The sequence below is a fragment of the Muscardinus avellanarius genome (assembly GCF_963383645.1).
Source record: "Muscardinus avellanarius genome assembly, chromosome: 7".
Taxonomy (NCBI): Eukaryota; Metazoa; Chordata; class Mammalia; order Rodentia; family Gliridae; genus Muscardinus; species Muscardinus avellanarius.
The window spans coordinates 64,641,824-64,660,764 of record NC_137793.1 but is presented as its reverse complement, the minus strand read 5'-3'; the positions used below and the strand labels follow the sequence as shown (position 1 = coordinate 64,660,764).

At 50.1% G+C, this 18,941-nt stretch overlaps 1 protein-coding gene across 1 annotated transcript in view; it reads right to left on the bottom strand.

Moving 5' to 3' along the window:
- Positions 1-817: 817 nt before the first annotated feature.
- The window catches only part of TMEM63A (transmembrane protein 63A), a gene marked incomplete at both ends in the record, with an annotated part of 41,547 nt that continues 23,423 nt past the window's right edge, over positions 818-18,941 (bottom strand). Inside the window, 11 exons of the mRNA XM_080699254.1 lie at positions 818-985; positions 1,944-2,006; positions 2,305-2,420; positions 3,126-3,293; positions 4,600-4,705; positions 5,579-5,741; positions 9,438-9,500; positions 10,323-10,409; positions 10,549-10,655; positions 15,622-15,775; positions 18,078-18,215. Coding sequence (XP_080555380.1) covers positions 818-985; positions 1,944-2,006; positions 2,305-2,420; positions 3,126-3,293; positions 4,600-4,705; positions 5,579-5,741; positions 9,438-9,500; positions 10,323-10,409; positions 10,549-10,655; positions 15,622-15,775; positions 18,078-18,215 — 1,333 coding nt within the window. The remainder of the gene's footprint in view (positions 986-1,943; positions 2,007-2,304; positions 2,421-3,125; positions 3,294-4,599; positions 4,706-5,578; positions 5,742-9,437; positions 9,501-10,322; positions 10,410-10,548; positions 10,656-15,621; positions 15,776-18,077; positions 18,216-18,941) is intronic.

Sequence of the window (18,941 nt, the reverse complement as noted above, 5' to 3'; positions counted from 1 at the left end):
CACACTCTCCACATTCCTCCCTCAGCTCCAGGAAGGCCCTGAGCACTGCCCCCCACTCCTAGAGGGAGGGGACAGGTGAGGTAAGGACCAGATGGAGCCTCCCTGCAGGTAGACCCCTCACATGCATTTACCCTGAGACTGGATATCCCCAGCCCTGCCCGTGGGCACTTTATTAATGATCCTCATTGCTACCCTGCTACAGTGACCCTGACCCAGCCATAGGATCACATGGGGTGCAGAGGCTTATGCACAGTGCAGGCACCAGCCACAGCCAGCATTGGTACTTCCTCCCAGCCTGGAGGGGCTGTCCAGCTGGGGCGAGGAGGGTGGACTCCCCCTAGAGGCCATCTCAGGTGTTGCGGCAGGCTGTTTGGTCTGAGCCTGGCTGAGTTAGACCTCAGGGGATGGGCAGTGTTTGTGTGCTCAGAGGGACAAGGTCTTCTCTCCTTAGCCCTCAACATAGTGGGGGACAATATTCCGACACATGATCTTAGCCACAAACCACTGAGGACGTAGTCCCAGCTACAGAGGGAGGCCTGCAGAGCAGGGGCTATGGGAAATTAATGTGCGAGCCTCAGGTAAGCAAGTGAGGGAGGGGGCTGCGGGCGTTCCCTGCACTTCTGTGGCCAGAGAAAAAGAAGACCACTTGGTGGCCCTTAGCTGGCCATCCCAGCCCGTCCCCTTCAACTGAACCCCAGGTCCTTCTGGTTCATCTCTTTAGAAGGATGGCGCTTAAACAGGTGGAAAGAAGTCGTGAACTTGGCTGGGTGGTGCCGAGGCACTTCTCCACCTGAGTTGCTCTCCGGCTCACCCACCCTCAGGCCTCCTGGTAAGCAGAAGCCACACTATCCGCAGGGCTCTGGCCCGAGTGCTGTCCAGGGAGAATCCCACTGATGTTGTGGATGGCTCCATAGGTCTGTTGCTGCTGTGGGGACAGGGATGTCCTCTCCGAGGCCAAACCGTTCAGGATCCGGGGCAGGTAGGGCTGTCAGCAAATGCAGAGTTAGTGCTTGGGAGGCGGCAGGCATGAGGTTCCTCACCCTCTTCCTCCCGTACTGCCCCTCCTCCTTCCAGCAGGAGGACACATACGGAGAAATAATAACGTCTTAGGATGCCAAGACCCAAAACATGCCAACTGCAGAACTTGCCGGCAGTCAAGGCAAAACAGAAAATACCAGTGACACAGTTCTCATGATCATGTAGAAGGAAGCCCAACAGCGAGGTTCCCACATTCCAGGGGAAAAAAAGACTTCCTAGCACTGGACTCGAGGGGGATGGGAAACGAGGCCGTCTACAGAGGCAGGCCTGTGCACATTCTGCCTCCTAACCCCAGGCTCCAGATCCTGCCCAGGCGCAGAATCCTGCCCCGTCCTCCCCAGACCCAGAAGGAAGGATCTGCACCTTCCATCTGTCCTGCTTTCCCCTTGCCTGGCTCGCATTGCCACAGGTGTCTCTGGGTAATGAATCTCTCTGAGGACCTTCTCCTCTGGGGCCTGTCCAAGGACAGACACTGATACGAGTGCCAACACCTGGGAGGTGGCTGCTGGAAAGAACACTGCTGATGAAATCAGCCCGCACGAGACGATCCTGGTTTCGTCTGCCAGGATGGCCGGCGGGCACAGCTCTGGATTCCAGCCCTGAACTCGCTATATGGAGAGGAAAAGCAAGCAGGCAACAGGAAGCCAGGAGGTAGGGCAGCAAAGGTCGAGGCTAATTGTCTTCTCCGTGACTGATGTGGCTTCGGATGTACAGGTTAAAAATCCACAGGAACTTGGGGATTCCCTCTCCACTGACATTAATTCAGAAATGGTGCCTGCCACCTGACCACGGGCTTTCTACCTTACATAAGAGATGATGAAAGCACACCGGCCAGGGCCTGTCTGGGTGGGTCCTTGCAATCAGGGTGAGGGGAAGGGGCGCTGGGTGAGATGCAGGGGGCTTACCGTGAATGGGGGAGGCGCGGGGACCTCAGCCTCGCTTCCTTTGTCACTTGTTGATTCTTCTGTCTGTAGAAAACAGCGATGATAAACAAGATGGCCAGCATGTGATAGTACCAGCTGCACCAAGCGCCCAGCCAGCCCAAGAATGGTGTGTGTGTGTGTGTGTGTGTGTGTGTGTGTGTGTGTGTGTGTGTAGGGAGCTGGGAGGAGGGAACCTTCACATCACACCCAACCACCCACGCCTGTCCTAGGGTTAAAGGCAACCTGGAGAAGGCTGCTGCTGTGTGGAAATGGGGATGGGCAGGGAGGGAACCCACTGTCTTCCCTGGGGTCTGGTTGCGCAGCAGCGGAGAGGACCCTGTACCTTATAGTTCAGAGGGCTGAGGTGCTTGAAGCATCCGAAGCAGGTGTAGGCCAGGCAGACCAGGATGGTGAGCAGCACCACCAGGAAGGTGAACAGGGTAGCCGGCGCCTCCAGACCTGGGGACGGAGATGCTGGCCTTGGGGCAGGGCGGGGGCTACCATTCACCCGAGCCTTGCAGAGGAAGGGGCCGCAGCTGGCTCAGAAGTGTGTTGACTTCTCCCTGGCCCCACCCCATCCTTACTCAGCTGGAATGAGGTCCTCACAGCCAGGAGCACACAGAGTGACCCACGAGATGGTCAGCATTAGCTCTGCTCAGGTACTGGGATGCCAACTTGAAGGCCATTTACAGCCTCCTTTCTGGGACAGATCCCTCCAGGCTCCGGGGGCGGCACACTGGGCGGGGGAGCATGAAGGCCCCGCAGCCTGTGTGTGGCACGGCACGGGCACATGTCTTCTGCCCTTCCCCTCGTCCCCCAGAGTGTCAGTGTCCCTCCTGCCTGAACCCATCTCCTCCTCCTGGCTGTAAGTTAAGGACCTGGGTCCATCCACAACCCCTAAAAAGCCAGCTTCCCCATCTCCTCGGGCTCTGTCCCCCAGAGAGGATACAGACACCGTGTGCTCCCTAGGGATGTCTGGGGTCACTCCTGAGCGTGTGTTAGCTCAGGGCCTGGGCTGCCAATACTGCACCCGTCAGCCCTCACCCTGGGCACCACGTTCTGACTGGACACCAGCTCCATGCTACTGAGCAGCGAGGGATCTGACTGGTAGAGACATGGGAATATGAGGCCAAGGGTTGATCCCCAGGTCAGAAAGGGCCTCACCCAGGCGCAGGAAGGAGAAGAAGAAGAGCCAGAAGAGGCAGAGGATGGGAGCAGCCAAGGCCTGGTTCACAGCAGCAAAATGGATCCTGTTCTCCAGCTTGGCGGGGAGGTAGGCGAAGTAAAGGTTGTGCCGATCCACCATGTGCTTGAGCAGGATGTAGACGAGGCCTGCAGGGGTGAGGCCGTGAGCTGCAGCCCCTGCAGGGCCCCAGGGTGCCGCGCAGCCCCTTCCTCAGGGTGGCTATGTTTACACTGACCAGGGTGGGGGTGCTGATCTACGGCTTCAACCTGAAACTAGACAAAATGTACCTCCTGCCTGCTGGCTCGCTCTCTCTATTCCTTCCTGCCTCCTTCTTCTCTTCTTTCTGACCCCATGGGGATGGCAACACCTACGAGTCTGTCCCCACGGAGCACTGAGACTCCAGAGCATCTCAGGAAGGGGCATTTCACTGAGACGCCTGGCCTGTTTCTCTGGTCCTCCCACACTGAGCCCTTTACCTCAGCACCCCTGCATTTCCTACTGCCCCCTTCACAGCCCAGAGGGGGCACCTAATAGAAGGAGGGCTGCCTTTCCTATTTTGCCAAGTTTCTTTTTTCTAGGTGCTGGGTATGGAACCCAGTGCCTCATACAAGTGACAGTGCCGTACCACGGAGCCAGAGCCTCAGCCCCACTTGGCTGATTTCTTTTGTAACAGGGAGGTGAACCCAAGAACATTCTGCCTCTGAGCTACACCCTAGATCTTTCTACTTCTTACTTGAAACAGAGTCTTGCTAAGCCGCTGAGGTTCTCAGTATGTTACCCTGTGCTGGCCTCAAATCTGTGGTCCTCCGGTCTCAGCTTCCCAAGTACCAGGGTTATAGGTATGCACCACTGTGGCCATCTCTTGGTTGATTTTTTCCTTAACACTTAGGATTGAACCTAAAGCTATATATACCCTCAGCGCTTTTTTTTTTTTTTTTAAACAGGGTCTCACTAAGCTTCTGAGACTGTCCTTGAACCCGTGATCCTCCTGTCTCAACCTCCCAAGTACTGGGGTTACAGGCAGGCACCACATGCTTGGCTTCTTGGTTGATTCCTCAGTGGCAAAGGAGACAGTACTTTAGTAATGATCGAAGCCCTCACTACAGGGCTGGGGGTGCAGTTCAGTGGTACAGCATAGACTCAGCATGCACGAGGCCCTGGGATCCATCCAAGAAAGAAAACGTATCAACCAAGAATGACATGGTTCACCTGCAAAGAACTTCACACCAGAAGTGCTAAGAGGATCGCAGCCGAAAGGCCAGTAATAAAGAATCCATTTAGAAATGAGATGAAGTTTGGGATCGCATGCTGTTCTCTGGCAGCTCACATCTCAAGTGGCTGCGACAGGGGTGCTTTGATGGGGCCTCTGCAGTGTCCTGGCCGTAGCTGTCCCCGGGAGGTCTGGAGGACTCGGCCGCCTGGGTCCCCTGGGGCTGGCTCCAGGCCACTCACCAAAGGGCACGATGATGGGGCAGGTGATGCTGTAGGCCATGATGACAGTGAAGACACACAGCATCCACGCATACATGGCTCCGAACTCATACTGGAAGGCCTGGTTCTGGGAGGAGGAGGAAGAGCTCTGAACACACCTCTGTGCACTCTACGGTGGGGTGTTAGCTGGGTGGGGAGGAGCGTGGGAAATAAGGCACACACCACCCCACTTCCAGAAGTCCCTGCCATCCCTCTCCAGCCTGATCCAGCTTCCCTGGGCACACCCAGACCTCTTGAGGCTCCGAGAGGTGCGCTCCCAGCATTCCCTGTTCCACCATGTCTAGCCAACAGGCTCCTGAGCCCCTGGAGGCAGAGGTGGCCTGAGGATGCTTGGGCTTCAGCATCAGCCTCTTCTAGCTGGCTGTCCTGGGCCAGCTTATTTGCACCTCTGTAAAATAGAGATGCTAGCAGTGTCCTTCTCGTAAGGAGACTCTGGGACTGCAGAGGAGAATGCATGTTCCTTCTCTCACCTTCCCACAGTCCCGTCGAGGCAGAGACCCCATACATTCCAATTTGGGTCCCTGGAACGAATGCCGTATGTTTGCCATTTGTTGTCTGGGCTACTTCTAAGAATACATGCAAATTGATGCCCTTGGAAAAGAAATTTATGGGCAGTATTTTCTTTCAGAATTTCTGTCTCCTTTTGGCAGTGTTGGGCATCAAACCCAGGGCCTTGCACTAACTAAGCAGGAGCTCTACCCATCCCTAGCCCAGGAGTGTGTGTGTGTGTGTGTGTGTGTGTGTGTGTGTGTGTGTGTGTGTTTCTGACTAAACTGGTTACAATGCAGAAGTCCCAAAGCAGCTCCTGGCAGAGGCGGCCCTGGGGTGGGTTTGAGAGGCTCTTGGCACAGTGCCTGGCACTAGTAGGTGGCAGGGTAAGTCCTGAGCTCCAGAGCTGACAGGCCCATGGGTGGGGGCTCCACGGGGCGCAGAGGCGCACCTGCTTGACGTTCCTGCGGTCGGCGGCCGTCTTAGCCATGATCATGCGGAAGGTGTAGAGGATGAGGCCCGGCAGCCGCAGCAGTTCCATGCCATTGCCGATGAAGGCCGAGGCGATGACGTAGTTCACAAAGAAGGCACCCTGGTCGGGCAGGAAGACGCACCTGGGGAGCCATGTGGGGTCTGTGAGCTGGGAGCCTCCTCCCCAGAGTGGGGAGGACGGGGCCCCTGGGCAGGCTTCACCCCTTCACCCATTCATGACTGTGGGGCATGTCTACGTGCCAGGCACCGTGCCAAAGAACAGCACGGGGCAGGTGAGGCTGGGGAGGCGTGAGGCTGAAGTGTGCTGGGCCAGCGGGTGAGCAGACGGCGACCGCTGGCATCCGGAGCTGGGGTGGGGAGGCGTGTTGGGATTCTGGGTCTGTCTTGGACATAGATCTGTTGGGCTCTGCTGCTAGACGGGTGTGGTGTGGAAAGGCAAGAAAGGAGAGAGGCAACTCCAAGGATTTTTGCCAGAGCAAGTAGAAAGACATTACAGAAGGGAAAACCATGGGAATGGCAGATTTGGAGTAAGAAAGCAAAACTGCCACGTCCAGCAGGGCTCCAGATGGAGATAAGGCTAGAGGGTGCTGCCTGCATTCTTTTTTTTTTTTTTTAATTTCTTTATGTATTTTGTGCTGAGGATGGAACCAGGGGTATTCTGCTTCTGAGCTACACACACCCAGACCTGTTTTTTCCCTTCCTTCCTTTCTTTCTTTTCTTTCGTTTTTTTGAAACAGGGTCTCACTAAATTCCTGAGGCTGGCCTCAAACCTGCAATCCTCCTGTCTTAGCCTCCCAAGCAGAGATTATAGGTATGTGCTACCACACCCTGGTTACATACTTAAATTCAGGAGTATCTGACTGGCATTGAAGCTCTGGGCCCAGCAGAGGCCACCTGTGTGTGTGTGTGGGGGGGTGGATAGAGGACCATGCTGAGCACTCAGGCAGCCTTTAGTCTGAGGCTAGAAAGACTTGAGAGACCTCACAAGGAGGCTTGAAGGGCAGTGCCGTGGGACAGGAGAGCTGGGAGAGCAGGGTCCCAGAGCCCAGTGAGGACAGCATTTTGGAGGTGGGGTGCCCATCCACTGTGTCATATGCTGCTGACCAAAGACAAGGCCCAAGAGTTGGGGATCAAGTTTGGAATCTGGAAGTTGCTGTCGACATAGACAAGAGCTGGTTGGATACACACATGTCTGTGGCAGCCAGCTCCTCAGTCATCAGCCTACCCAGCAAGAACTCACTGATTTTTATTTTTATTTTTGCAGTACTAAAGATGGAACCCAGGAGGATTCTACCTCCAAGCTACACCCCCAGCCCTGTTTTTTATTCTTTATTTTTTGAAATGGGGTCTCACTCAGTTGCAAAGGGCCTAAATATCTGAGGCTGGCCGCGAACTGTGATCCTTCTGTCTCAGCATCCCAAATGATTACAAGCCTGTGCCACCACGCCCGGCTAAGACCTCACTTAAAATAACTCTCTCGTCCTTACTGAAGTCTGCCCTGCGACGTACCCTGGAAAAGCCAATCCCAACCCTTTGGATCTGTGCTGAGCTCTGAAATATAACGCAGTAGGGGCCAGGCTTAAGTTCTTATTCTGTCTCTTAACTAGCTGGGTGGCTGCCGCCTTTTCCTCGGCATTTGCGTGTGTAATTTCCACGCAAGAAATTGGCTAAGCTTAAAGGAAGCAGAGCCCCGAGGGGAAGTGTTGTCTCTGGCCAAAGTACTCCCCCACTTTTAGATATTCTTTCATAACTATTATTCTTTTGGTAATGATTCTTTTAACTTTCTACACGAATTGCTCCGGTGATGTAAGATCAGGACTGTGGGAGAAACTGAGTCTGTGGAAAATAAATTTTCTAATAATTTGTCTAAGCCTCTAAAAACCCTTGGCTTTGTTCAAGATGTAATTCTAGTCAGAGTTCAGATACTGTGGAAGCATTCCTGCTACAGCAATTACAAATGCAGAATTCCTCCCTATCTTTGACCTTCATTCTAATCATTACAATAGAGCCAAGGGCTAGGAGGAATCTTGACCTTTGCACCTAGTGATAGCACTGCCTGGAGACAGGGAGACACCACCTGGTTAAAATAGTTATGACAGAACAAAAGACAGATATAATAAAAACTTCATGTTGTTTTTTGGGCCCTGTCTACTAAAATATATTTTAAGTGTTTAATAGGGTGAAGCGTTCAGACAGCAGATGGTATTGCAGACAAAATCCAGCAGACATTCATCGAAATCCTCTAAATCATCATAAATGTACATGGATTTCCCTACACCAACTACATGTATGAAAGCTGGAATCTCGGACTTCGTCCCCCATTCAGTTCAAAGGAGGTTGCTAGATAGAAAAGGACATTGGACTAAGCCCTAGGAATAAAAGTTCCGAAAGGGTTAAAGAGAACTCTTAAAAACTGAATTCTTCAAGTGATTTTGGGTGTGACTTTTATTCTTCTGGAATTTGCCCACTAAAAGCCTCTGCAGCTGCAAGGTCAAACCAAGGCCAAAGGGGCTGACTTAAAGCACAAGACCCACCTGCAGGGTCATGGGACTGATTTCAATCACAAAGACCTGTGATGTCACAGGCCTTACTTTTGTCTTGTTCAGGGTTGGTGATTAACATGTATATTTCACTATTGTTTTTTGGGTGTTTGCACTTTTCTACTAGGGAATCACGGGGAAATAGGGAAATATAAAAAATCTTGTGTCTAGAATAAAGTGGTCAATTTCACAAGAGGCATTTGTCCGTGTCAATCAATTCAGATTTTTTTCCGGAGAGGAATCTCCACTTTTAGCGCCGTGAACAGGAACTTAAAGGGTTTATTTCATAAAAAGGGGAAAAAATCGCTGCAGATAAGTGGCTGCAGAACTGCAACCGAAGCCTTTGCCCATCTTTCTGAGAAACTCGGTCTCGAGCAGACTCAGTGGCCATATTCAGTGCTGGATTTATTATTCCCAATTGAGCCAGTCTGTCGCAGGTGGCCTTGGGCAAGTTATCCAATATCTGTGTGCCTTAGTTTCCTCATGTGTAAAATGAGATAATAACAGTATCCACCTTGTAGCTTGTTGTAAAAGTTCAATGAGAGAAAGCTATATACAGCACATAATACAACGCCTTCTTAAACAATATAACTATGATGGCTAACTGGGCATAGTATATGCTTACTATACTAACAAGGACACACATCAGCCGGAAGTTAAACTCCATTCTCCCAACAAAAGTAATCCCCAGATCAAACCGAGCGTGACTGTGTGTGCTTATAATCCCAGCATTTGGGAGGCTGAGACAGGAGGATCACAGTTCACGGCCAGCCTCAGCTACTATTTAGTGAGGCCCTTTACAACTCAGTGAGACCCTGTTTCAAAATAAAGAATAAAATATAGGGCTGGGGGTATAGCTTGGAGGTACAATTCCCCTAGGTTCCATCCCCAGTACCACCAAAAAAAATTAATAACAATAATCCCCAGATTGTCACTCCAGCAGCTACGCTTAATTATTAGTCTCCTTTCTGCTCTCCGGCACCACTGGGACCAGCAGCTCCTTCTCCCCAAGCGGCTCTGTGCTCGGTAAGTAAGTTTCAAAGAATAGAAGCAACTGCCACTGAGTTTTGGCCTAAAAGATTAACCACATTTTTACAAGTGGAGCATGAAGTGGGTCAGCTCAATGGTGTGTGGGGAACCGGGCAGGCGTGGCGGCAAAGGGAGGGAGATGCCTGACCTGAACATGGGCCACCACAGGTCCTCCCACCACAGCCCAGCCCGAGGCCCGGCGTGCGGACCCAGCACCAGGATCCAGAAGGCAGCGTGCATGATACTTACTCCAGCCTGATAGAGGTCTCCGAGGAAGTTTTGTCAAAGAGCCACCGGAAGAAAAAATCCAGACTGAAAAACAAATCCCAGAAGAGATTACTTGTTTTTTCTTTCTTTTTTTTGGGGGGGAGGGCTTGGGATGGAATCCAGGGCCACATGCATGCTAGATGTTAGTTAGGCAAGCACTCCACTGCTTGGTTACACCCCTAGCCCCTGGGAGTTTATTTCTAACACTCTACGATTATGACACACTTTGTGTGTGTGTTTGGTACAGGGTATTAAGCCCAGGGGCATTCTACCTACAGGCTATACTCTCAGGCCTATTTATTTTTATTTTGAAATAGGGTCTCGCTAGGTTGATGAGAGTCTAACTAATTTGCTGAGGATGTTCCAGAACCTGGGATCCTCCTGTCTCAGCCTCTCAAGTACTGGGATTACAGGTGTGCACCACCAAGCCTGGCTCCTATTTTTTTATTTTGAAACGAGGTCTCCCTAAGTTACTGCACTGACCCTGAACCTGCCATCCTCCCGTCTCAGTCTCTTGGTGTGCACACACCTGGCCGACGCATTTTCACTTTATTCCTCTCTAGAAACAGGCCACACCTCCAGACCTGCCTTTGTTCTCAACAGTGCACTGGCTCTAGCAGACTCACTGGGTTTGATTTAATGGATACCTCCTTCCTGAGATAAACAGAGTCCTCAGTAAGTTTTGTTTGCAAGCTTTTATTTTTTTTAAGAAGATCATAGAAAAATCAAGAGGCCAGCACAACTGCAACCCAAGTGCATGTGTGAGGGATTTGCCTCTGCTCCAAAACCATTTCCATGTTGCTAGGGACCAGGCTCTCCAGATGTGGCCCTGACTCTGGATTCCGGGCAGGGGACAGGGGTGTGTACCTGGTGAGGCCCAGGGAGGGCAGGATCAGCACCATGAAGATCAAGAAGATGTAGACCTTGGTCATCATGATCCGGTTTTCCCCTGACCTGCAGGAAGTCAAAGACAAGCACTTGCGGTCCCCCAAATGCTCCAAGTGCCCCCATTAGGCCTTGCCCTGTGCCCACTGCCCTGGCCCGGGGGTCAGAGACCTCCTTCTCAGGGGAGGGGCCTCGAGGCGGCACTCACTTGGTCCAGTGAGACTCCAGCAGCGTAGAGTAGTAGACGATGGATGGGAGTAGGGCCGAGAAGGACCAGAGGAGGAGGGTGGGGAAGAACTGGCTGATGATCGGGTCCTGGAAGACAAGGGCCACAGGAGAGAGTCAGGGCGCTCGAGCCACTAGGGACATGGGGGCTGGGAGATTGCTGACATAGGGTCTTGGTCATCCTCCAGAACCTACATTGTGTTGGCTACAGAGTGGGGTCTTCAAATGTTGGTAGCACCTTCTAGCTGCATAACTGGTTGTGTGTGTGTGTGTGTGTGTGTGTGTGTGTGTGTGTGTGTGTGTTACTGGGGTTTGAACCTAGGGATATGACTAGAAAGCCACAACCCTAGCCCTCTTTGTGTGTATGTGAAACTAGGGATTGAACCCAGAGGCATTCTACCTCCGAACTACACCCTCAAGCCTATTCTTTTATTTTTATTTTGAAATAGGGTCTTGCTAGGTTGATGAGAGTCTTACTACTTGTAAGGCTGGTCACTGTCTTCAAACTTGTAATCCTCCTGTCTCAGCCTCCCAAGTACTGGGATTACAGGATTACATACATGTGCCACCATGCCTGGCTCCTATTTTATTTCATTCATTCATTCATTCATTCACTCATTGTGGTACTAGGGATGGAATCCAGGGGCGTTTTAGCTCGGAGCTACACCCCCAGCTCTATTTTTTTTATTCTTTATTTTGAAATAGGGTCTAACTGAGTTATAAAGGGCCTCACTAAGTAGCTGAGGCTCTCTGCGAACCTTGATCTTCCTGTCTCAACCTCCCAAATGCTGGGATTACTAGTGTGCGTCACCACAGCTGGCTTCTTATTTTATTTTGAAACAGGGTCTCATTAAGTTGCTGAAAACCTTGCTAAATTGCTGAAGCTGGCTATGAACCTGTGATCCTCCTGTCTCAGTCTTGTAAATACTGGGATTATAAGCATGTACTGCCATGTCTGACTTAATATAACGTGTGTGTGTGTGTGTGTGTAACTGAGGACTGAATGCAGGGATATTCTACATCCCCAGCCCTATATACTGGTGATGGAAGCCAGGGGCATTCTACCTCTGAGCTACTCCCTCTTCCCTATTTTTTATTCTTTATTTTGAAACAGGGTTTCACAGGGTTGCAAAGGGGCTCACTAAGTAGCTGAGGCTATTTGCGAACCGCAATCCTCTTGTCTCAGCCTCCCAAGTACTGGGATAAAAGTATTCACCATCATGCCTGGCTTTGTATAACTCTTTATAGCAAATAAATCAATTTAATATACAGCAGAATTCTACTAATCTAATGAATGGCTTCTCTGTTCCCTATAGGAAAGCAATGGCTGGTGCCAAGGGAAGAACAGAGGCTCAAGGCCAGGGCACCTCTCCAGCTGGCCTGCCCCATGGCTCCCACAGGCCCCACTGCCGCCGACCAGAACTCCATGGTGTTACGCTGGCTACACTTGTTATTGTCACTATGTGATTTAACTTATTATTTCCACTGACTAAATGAATATAAAAATGGAAAGAAATTCTCTTTGAAAATTAAACTGGGGCTGGGGGTATAGCTCAGTGGCAGAGCACTTACCTAGCGTACACAAAGCCTTGGGTTAGATACCCAACAAAGACAGCCCCCCACAATAATAAAATAAAACAAAAATAAACCCAAATAAATACATTTTATAAAACTAAGCTGGATGCTTTGAAAGGACTTTTAAGGGTCAATTTCTTAAAACTGCTATTGAATTAGAGTAAGTTAATCTTCTGTCTAGAGATCCTTGTACATGCATATCACATGCTCTACCACTAAGCTACCCTCCCATTCCAAATTCTTGCCTGCCTGCCTTCTTTCCTTCTCCTTCCTTCCTTCCTTCCTTCCTTCCTTCCTTCCTTCCTTCCTTTTTGTGGTACTGGAGATTGAGCTAGGTTGATGAGTCTTACTACTTGCTGAGGCTGTCCTCGAACCTGCAATCCTCCTGTCTCAGCCTCTCAAGTGCTGGGACTACAAGCAAGTGTCACCATACCTGGCCTTGCATTACTTTAAAGAAATCCAATCTGGAATTACAAAGTATAGAATAAGAATGTGGTTTAGGTAAAACAGATCAAGGGGATCTCTAGATAGCCGATCCATCCTCAAAAGAACAGGGCTTCCCTAGATCAGAATACTGGCAAAGGAATAGACATTTACCTACTGTCCATCTAAACCAAACTGCGTGTGTGTGTGTGTGTGTGTGTGTGTGTGTGTGTGTGTGTTACTGGGGATGGAACCCAGGGGCATTCTACCTCCGAGCTACACTCCTAGCCCTATTTTTTATTCTTAATTTTGAAATTTTAAGTTGCAGAAGGCCTCATGAAGTAGCTGAGGCTGACTATGGACTGTGATCCTCCTCCTGTCTCTGCTTCCCAGGTACTGGGATTACAAGCAGGCGCCGCCATGCCTGGCTCCAAACTGCTTAATGCATGCCGTAGTTTTTATTACACGCTAAGTCAGATAAGAGCTCCGGCCACACCCTGGCTCCTTTGATCACCGTCACTGCCTGGTGAGTGTAATATGACAGGTGTTTGACTCCAGTTCTTGGACGAGAAACTGAAGCCCGGACTTCACCAGCCAGGCGGTGGCAAAGTGAGGCCCAGGGCCCTGGGTCCTGTCCAGTGCACCTATCCAGAGAATGATTAGCCAAGTGCCGAGTAGAATTGGAAAAAAGAAAAAAATTCAGGCAGATATTTTCAGTGAAGCTAGTTGTGAGAAAACAGTCTTTCTCAGTAAATGCCCACTTAGGCTGTGCAATTGTTACCTTATTGGTTCACCTTAGTTTTTCTGTGGTTTTGCTTTGGTCCTGGGTATTGAACCCAGGGGCATTCTATCTCCAAGCTATACCTCCAGCCCGATTTTTAAATTTTGAAATAGGGTCTCCCTCCGTTGCTGAGTCTCACTAAATCGCTAAGTTTGGCCTCAAACCTCCTATCTCCATCTGCCAAATACTGGGACTACAATTGTCAGCCGCTGCACCCAGAGAGTTTTGTTTTGAGATCTGTGTCCCTAAGCTGCCCAGGCTGGTCTTGAATTTCTGGGCTCAAGCTAACTTCCTGCTTCAGCCTTCCAAGTAGCTGAGACTACAAGCATGCACCACCACACCCCGCAACCTAAGGTGTTTTGAAAATCATTACCTATATATAGTAAGTGACTTAGCTGAGCATGGTGGTCTGCACCTGTAATCCCAGTACCTGGGAGGCTGAAACAGGAGTTTTGGAGGTTTGAGGACAGCCTCAGTAAGTAGTGAGACTCTCACCTAGCAAGATCCAGTTTCCAAATAAGAAATAAAATCAGGCTGGGGATGTAGCTCGAAGATAGAATACCTCTGGGTTCAATCCCCAGTACCACAAAAACAAACAAATAAATAAATAAATGACTTTATAAAATTATTAGAAATGAAAATATAAAAGAAATTATCATTTATGATCCTGCTACCACAGTCAACAAAGCTCTTATACCCAGTTGTGGTGATGAACACCTGTAATCCCAGTATTTGAGAGACTAGGCAGGAGGATTCCAAGTTCAAGGCCAGTCTGGGCAACTTAGTAAGACCCTGTCTCAAAACAAAAATAAGTAGGGCTGGGAGCCAGGCATGGTGGCATACTCCTGTAATCCTAGTACTTGGGAGACTGAAACAGGAGTATCGTAGGTTCACGGCCAGCCTTAGAAACTTAGCAAAACCCTCAGCAACCTAGCAAGACCCTGTTCTAAAGCAAAATATAAAATGAGCTAGGGGTGTAGCTCAGAGGTAGAATGCCCCTGAGTTCAATCCCCAGTGCCACACACACACACAAAACAACAACAACAACAACAACAACAACCACCACCACCACCACCACCACCAAGGCTAGGGGTCTAACTTAGAGGTAGAATTCCCCTGGATTTAATCCCCAGTACCAAAAAAGGAGGCTTGGGGTATAGTCCAGTCGTAGAACACCCTTCGGGTCAATCCTTAGTACCACAAAAAAAGACCTCTTTTTTTTTTTTCTTTTCTGTCCCTTTTTTGTAGTATCTACCATATAAACATGCCTCACTGCTTATCCCCTAGAACCTTCCCATAGAAACAGTTTTACAGCCGGGCGTGGTGGTGCACGCTTGTAATCCCCGCGCTTGAGAGGCTGAGACAGGAGGATCGCGGAGGTTCGAAGCCAGCCTCAGCTACTTAGTGAGGCTCTCAGCAACTTAGTGAGACCCTGTTTCCAAATAAAATAGGAAAAAATAGGTCTGGGAGTATAGCCCAGAGGTAGAAAGCCTCTGGGTTCCACCCCTAGTACCACACACAAAAAAAGAAACAGTTTTACATTCTGCTTTTATCATAAGCCCTTTGTGTATGCCACAAAGCCTATCTAATTTTTAATAGAAGCTTAGCATTCTATGGGACTGACTATATTTCATTCAACTCAATCCCTTTTCTCCAACATTTTAAAATTTATCCCTTTAAATTAATATGTGTGTGAGCCGGGTGTGGTGGCACACACTTGTAATCCCCACGCTTGGGAGGCTGAGACAGGAGGATCGCACAGGTTCAAAGCCAGCCTCAGCTACTTAGTGAGGCTCTTAGCAACTTAATGAGACCCTGTTTCCAAATAAAATATAAAATGGGTCTGGGAGTATAGCCCGGAGATAGAAAGCCTCTGGGTTCCACCCCCAGTACCACCAAAAAAAAAAAATTAATATGTGTGTGATGTGTGGTGTGGTGTGTGTGAGATATCTCCTTCATCCACGATAGCTTTTTGTTGTTGTTGTATTGTATTCTGGAGACAAGGTCTCACTATATTGCCAAGGCTGGCCTTGAACAGTGTGTGTGTGTGTGTGTGTGTGTGTGTGTGTGTGTGTGTGTGTTGACAGAGATAGAGATATATACCTACATGCATACAGCATTAGTATAGACACTGTGATAAATACAGCCCCCTGCATGGGGCTCACAAGTATAGATATAGCTGAGGGCCTTGGTCTGCCACACCCCTTGGCCGGTGTCCCACCCACCCTGCCCTCCTGTCACGGCATCTCCTGGACGGCCTTGTCGCCAGTCACTCACATTCAGCGCATGGATGGGTTTGGTGACATTGAACTTGTCCATTGTGGATAGGATGATGGAGGGTGTGGTCAAGAAAAACAGCACCAGGAAGAGGGTGAAGTTGATGCCCAGCCATTGGAGCCACCAGCGGACGCCCTGGATGGAGAGGTTCTTCCTGCAGGGGACACAGAGGACCCACCTACAATGCCAGTAGAGCCCGTGGCTTCGAGGGGTCAGCAGGTGAGATGTAGGCACACCAGAAGACTAGCCTGGGGCCCATGCAGCTGAGGGCCCAACTGGGCCCTGGGAGAAAAGGCAAGTTCTCTGCCCTGACCTTCATCTACAAGAAGGCAAATTCCAGGTCCCCATAAGCTCAGAGGAAAACACTCATCCCTGCTGAAGTGGCTTCCTGGCCAGTCTACCCAGAGAGATGTCAGCAGCACCCGGGAGACCAAGCAACGCTCCAGCGCGGCAGATCTTGACATCTGCGGCGCTCCATGAGCACATCCTTCCCCGCAGCGACATGGCCGGGGAGCAGGGAGGAGGCAGGAAGGACAGTGGGTCAGGCACAGCTGGGGCCTGGCCTGGCCTCTCATTCCCCCAGGAACAGACCCACAGACCAACCCAGGACAGAGAAACCCTAGGAACCACACAGCAAGACTATTAGAGGCCAAACTCAAATTCAGTAGAGACAAGCATCAAATACTCGTTCCATGCAAGCGACCGAGGAAGCCTGAGGCAGGCAGCCATGCTGGGGTCTCGCCCACAGCCCTGTGGACCCAGCTCGGCTCACCAGCACGCCCCCAACTTGATCTATGGCTGTGCTGTCCAATATGGTAGCCACAAGCCACCATATGTGCTTACTGAACTGAAGATGCCAGAGTATAACATATGAAATGGACTTCCAAGACTAAATATGCAAAAAAGAATGTAAAAAAATCTTGACGTGTGATACATATAGAATTAGTACTTTAACTTTTAAAAGGTAAAGCATTATGTCAGGGAGAAAGTAAGGTGGTTTCCGAATTTGCATTTTATATTAAAAATAAAGTCAAGATTCGGACAGTTAAAAAAAAATCTTGGTTGGGCGTGGTGGTGCACGCTTGTAATCCCCGCGCTTGGGAGGCTGAGACAGGAGGATCTCAACGGGTTCGAAGCCAGCCTCAGCTACTTAGTGAGGCCCTCAGCAACTAAGCGAGACCCTGTTTCCAAATAAAATATTTTTAAAAAAAGGTCTGGGAGTATAGCCCGGAGACAGAAAGCCTCTGGGTTCCACCCCCAGTACCACCAAAAAAAAAAAAAAAAAAAAAATCAAGATTACAAGCATGTGACACCATGCCCGGCTAAAAATCTTAATTTTTTTTTTTTGTTTTTTTTTTGTTCTTAGCTTGTTTTTTGTTTTTGCTTTGTTGGAACCAGGAATCCAACCCAGAGCACCACCAGCAAAACAGGTGCTTGGCCACTGAGGTACATCCCAGTCCCTTGATTTTTTTAAAGAAGTGATGCGATGTTGAAATGTTAACATTTGGGACATATTGGTAAAGATGATTATTAAAATTAATTTTATCCGGGCGTAGTGGTGCACACTTATAATCCCAGCATTTGGGAGACTGAGACAGGAGGATCGTGGTTTGAGAACAGTCTCAGCTACTACTTAGTGAGGCCCTTTGCAACTCAGTGAGACCCTGTTTCAAAATAAAGAATAAAAAATAGGGCTAGAGGTGTAGCAGAGGTAGAATGCCCCTGGGTTCAATGCCCAGTACCGCAAAAAAAATAATTTTAATTGTTTTTTCTTTTTAACAGAGCTATTAAGAAATTTGAAGTTTATACATAACTCATACATACATACATACATACATACATACACATATTTCTTTTTTGGCAGCACTGAGGGGCATTCTACCTCTGAGCTACACCTCCAACCCTACTTTTTTTCATTCTTTTTTTTTGTGTGTATATGGTACTGGGGTTCCTGGAAACCCTCCTACTTCCAGGCTATACTCCCAGACCTATTTTTTATATTTTTATTTGGAAACAGGGTCTCTTAAGCCAGCACGGCTGGCTTCGAACCTGCGCGATCCTTCTGTCTCTGCCTCCCAAATGCAGGGATTACAAGCGTGCGCCACCACGCCCGGCTTTATTCTTTATCTTGAAACAGAGTCTTACTACATAGCTGATGCTGGCTGCAAACCTGCGATTCTCCTCTCTCAGCCTCCCAGGTACTGGAATGACAAGTGTGCACCACTATGCCCGGATCTCATATAATTCTGATGGACAGTGTCTGAATGCTGGGCAGCAAGGGAGACAAGCGCCAGTGTGAGTGCCCTAGTCAGGCAGCATCAAGCGCAGGGCAGCATCTGGGCCCAGAGAATTCCAGGACACGCGTAGATCTGAATGTCAAGTCACCCGTGCCCCAGGTGACAGGCAGCCCACCAGGAGGCCAGGCCTCTCCTGCCCTTCCCTGGCCCAGAGCTCACCAGCAGATGTCCTCGGGGTAGGAGGCGAAGGTGACCGTCCAGTTGGAGATGCAGAGCTCTCGGCCGTAGGAGGACGGCTGGGGCTCGCCTTTGCAGTGGAAGCCCTGGCACTTGCAGGCATTGAAATCTTTCAGGATGCTGCCAGGAAATGCAGATGTGGTTGGGCCCAGCCCACCTCGGGTCCCACATATACCCATGGAAGGTGGGGACCAAGCCAAGAGCGGAGCCTCCCAGCCAGGGATCTTTGCTTTATTATTATCTTATCATAATCATGCTATGAAAGAGGGGCCACGCCTGGCACACATGGGGAGCACCTTGTTAAATCCTTACCACCATCCTGCCAGGCAAAGGATTGCTACTCCCGTTTTATAGACAAGTGTTGCACCCCTACCAGCCCGGCTCCACCTCCACGGTGCACCCACCCAGCAGCCTGGAGTGCTGATTTGATCCTGCTGCCAGCCTGGGGCTTCCCCTTCCCATTCCTCACTTGGTCCCCACCCAGCCTGGGAGCAGCATTAGCCACAATACATCTGCCAGCTCCCAAACTTCCCTCCCAGGGCTACCAACCACCTCAATGGACACACTCTTTCCCCCTTTAGCCTCCCACAGAGGACCATCAGCCCTTGACGCCTTCCTCCAAACACCCTTCCTCATCCCATGGGCCTTCTCCCACCCCTGTGTCTGAGGCAGGAACCTCAGTGGGTAACCTCCAAGAGACGTCCCCAGGGTCACAATGCCCCAGGCAGCACTGGTGTGGCCTCCTCTTTCCTTCATCTCTCTCCCAATCCAGCCCCTGGGGCTCCCAAGGCCTGATGGCACCGAGGTCCCGGGTATGAGCTGGCACTCTAGGCCCCCCAACTCTTA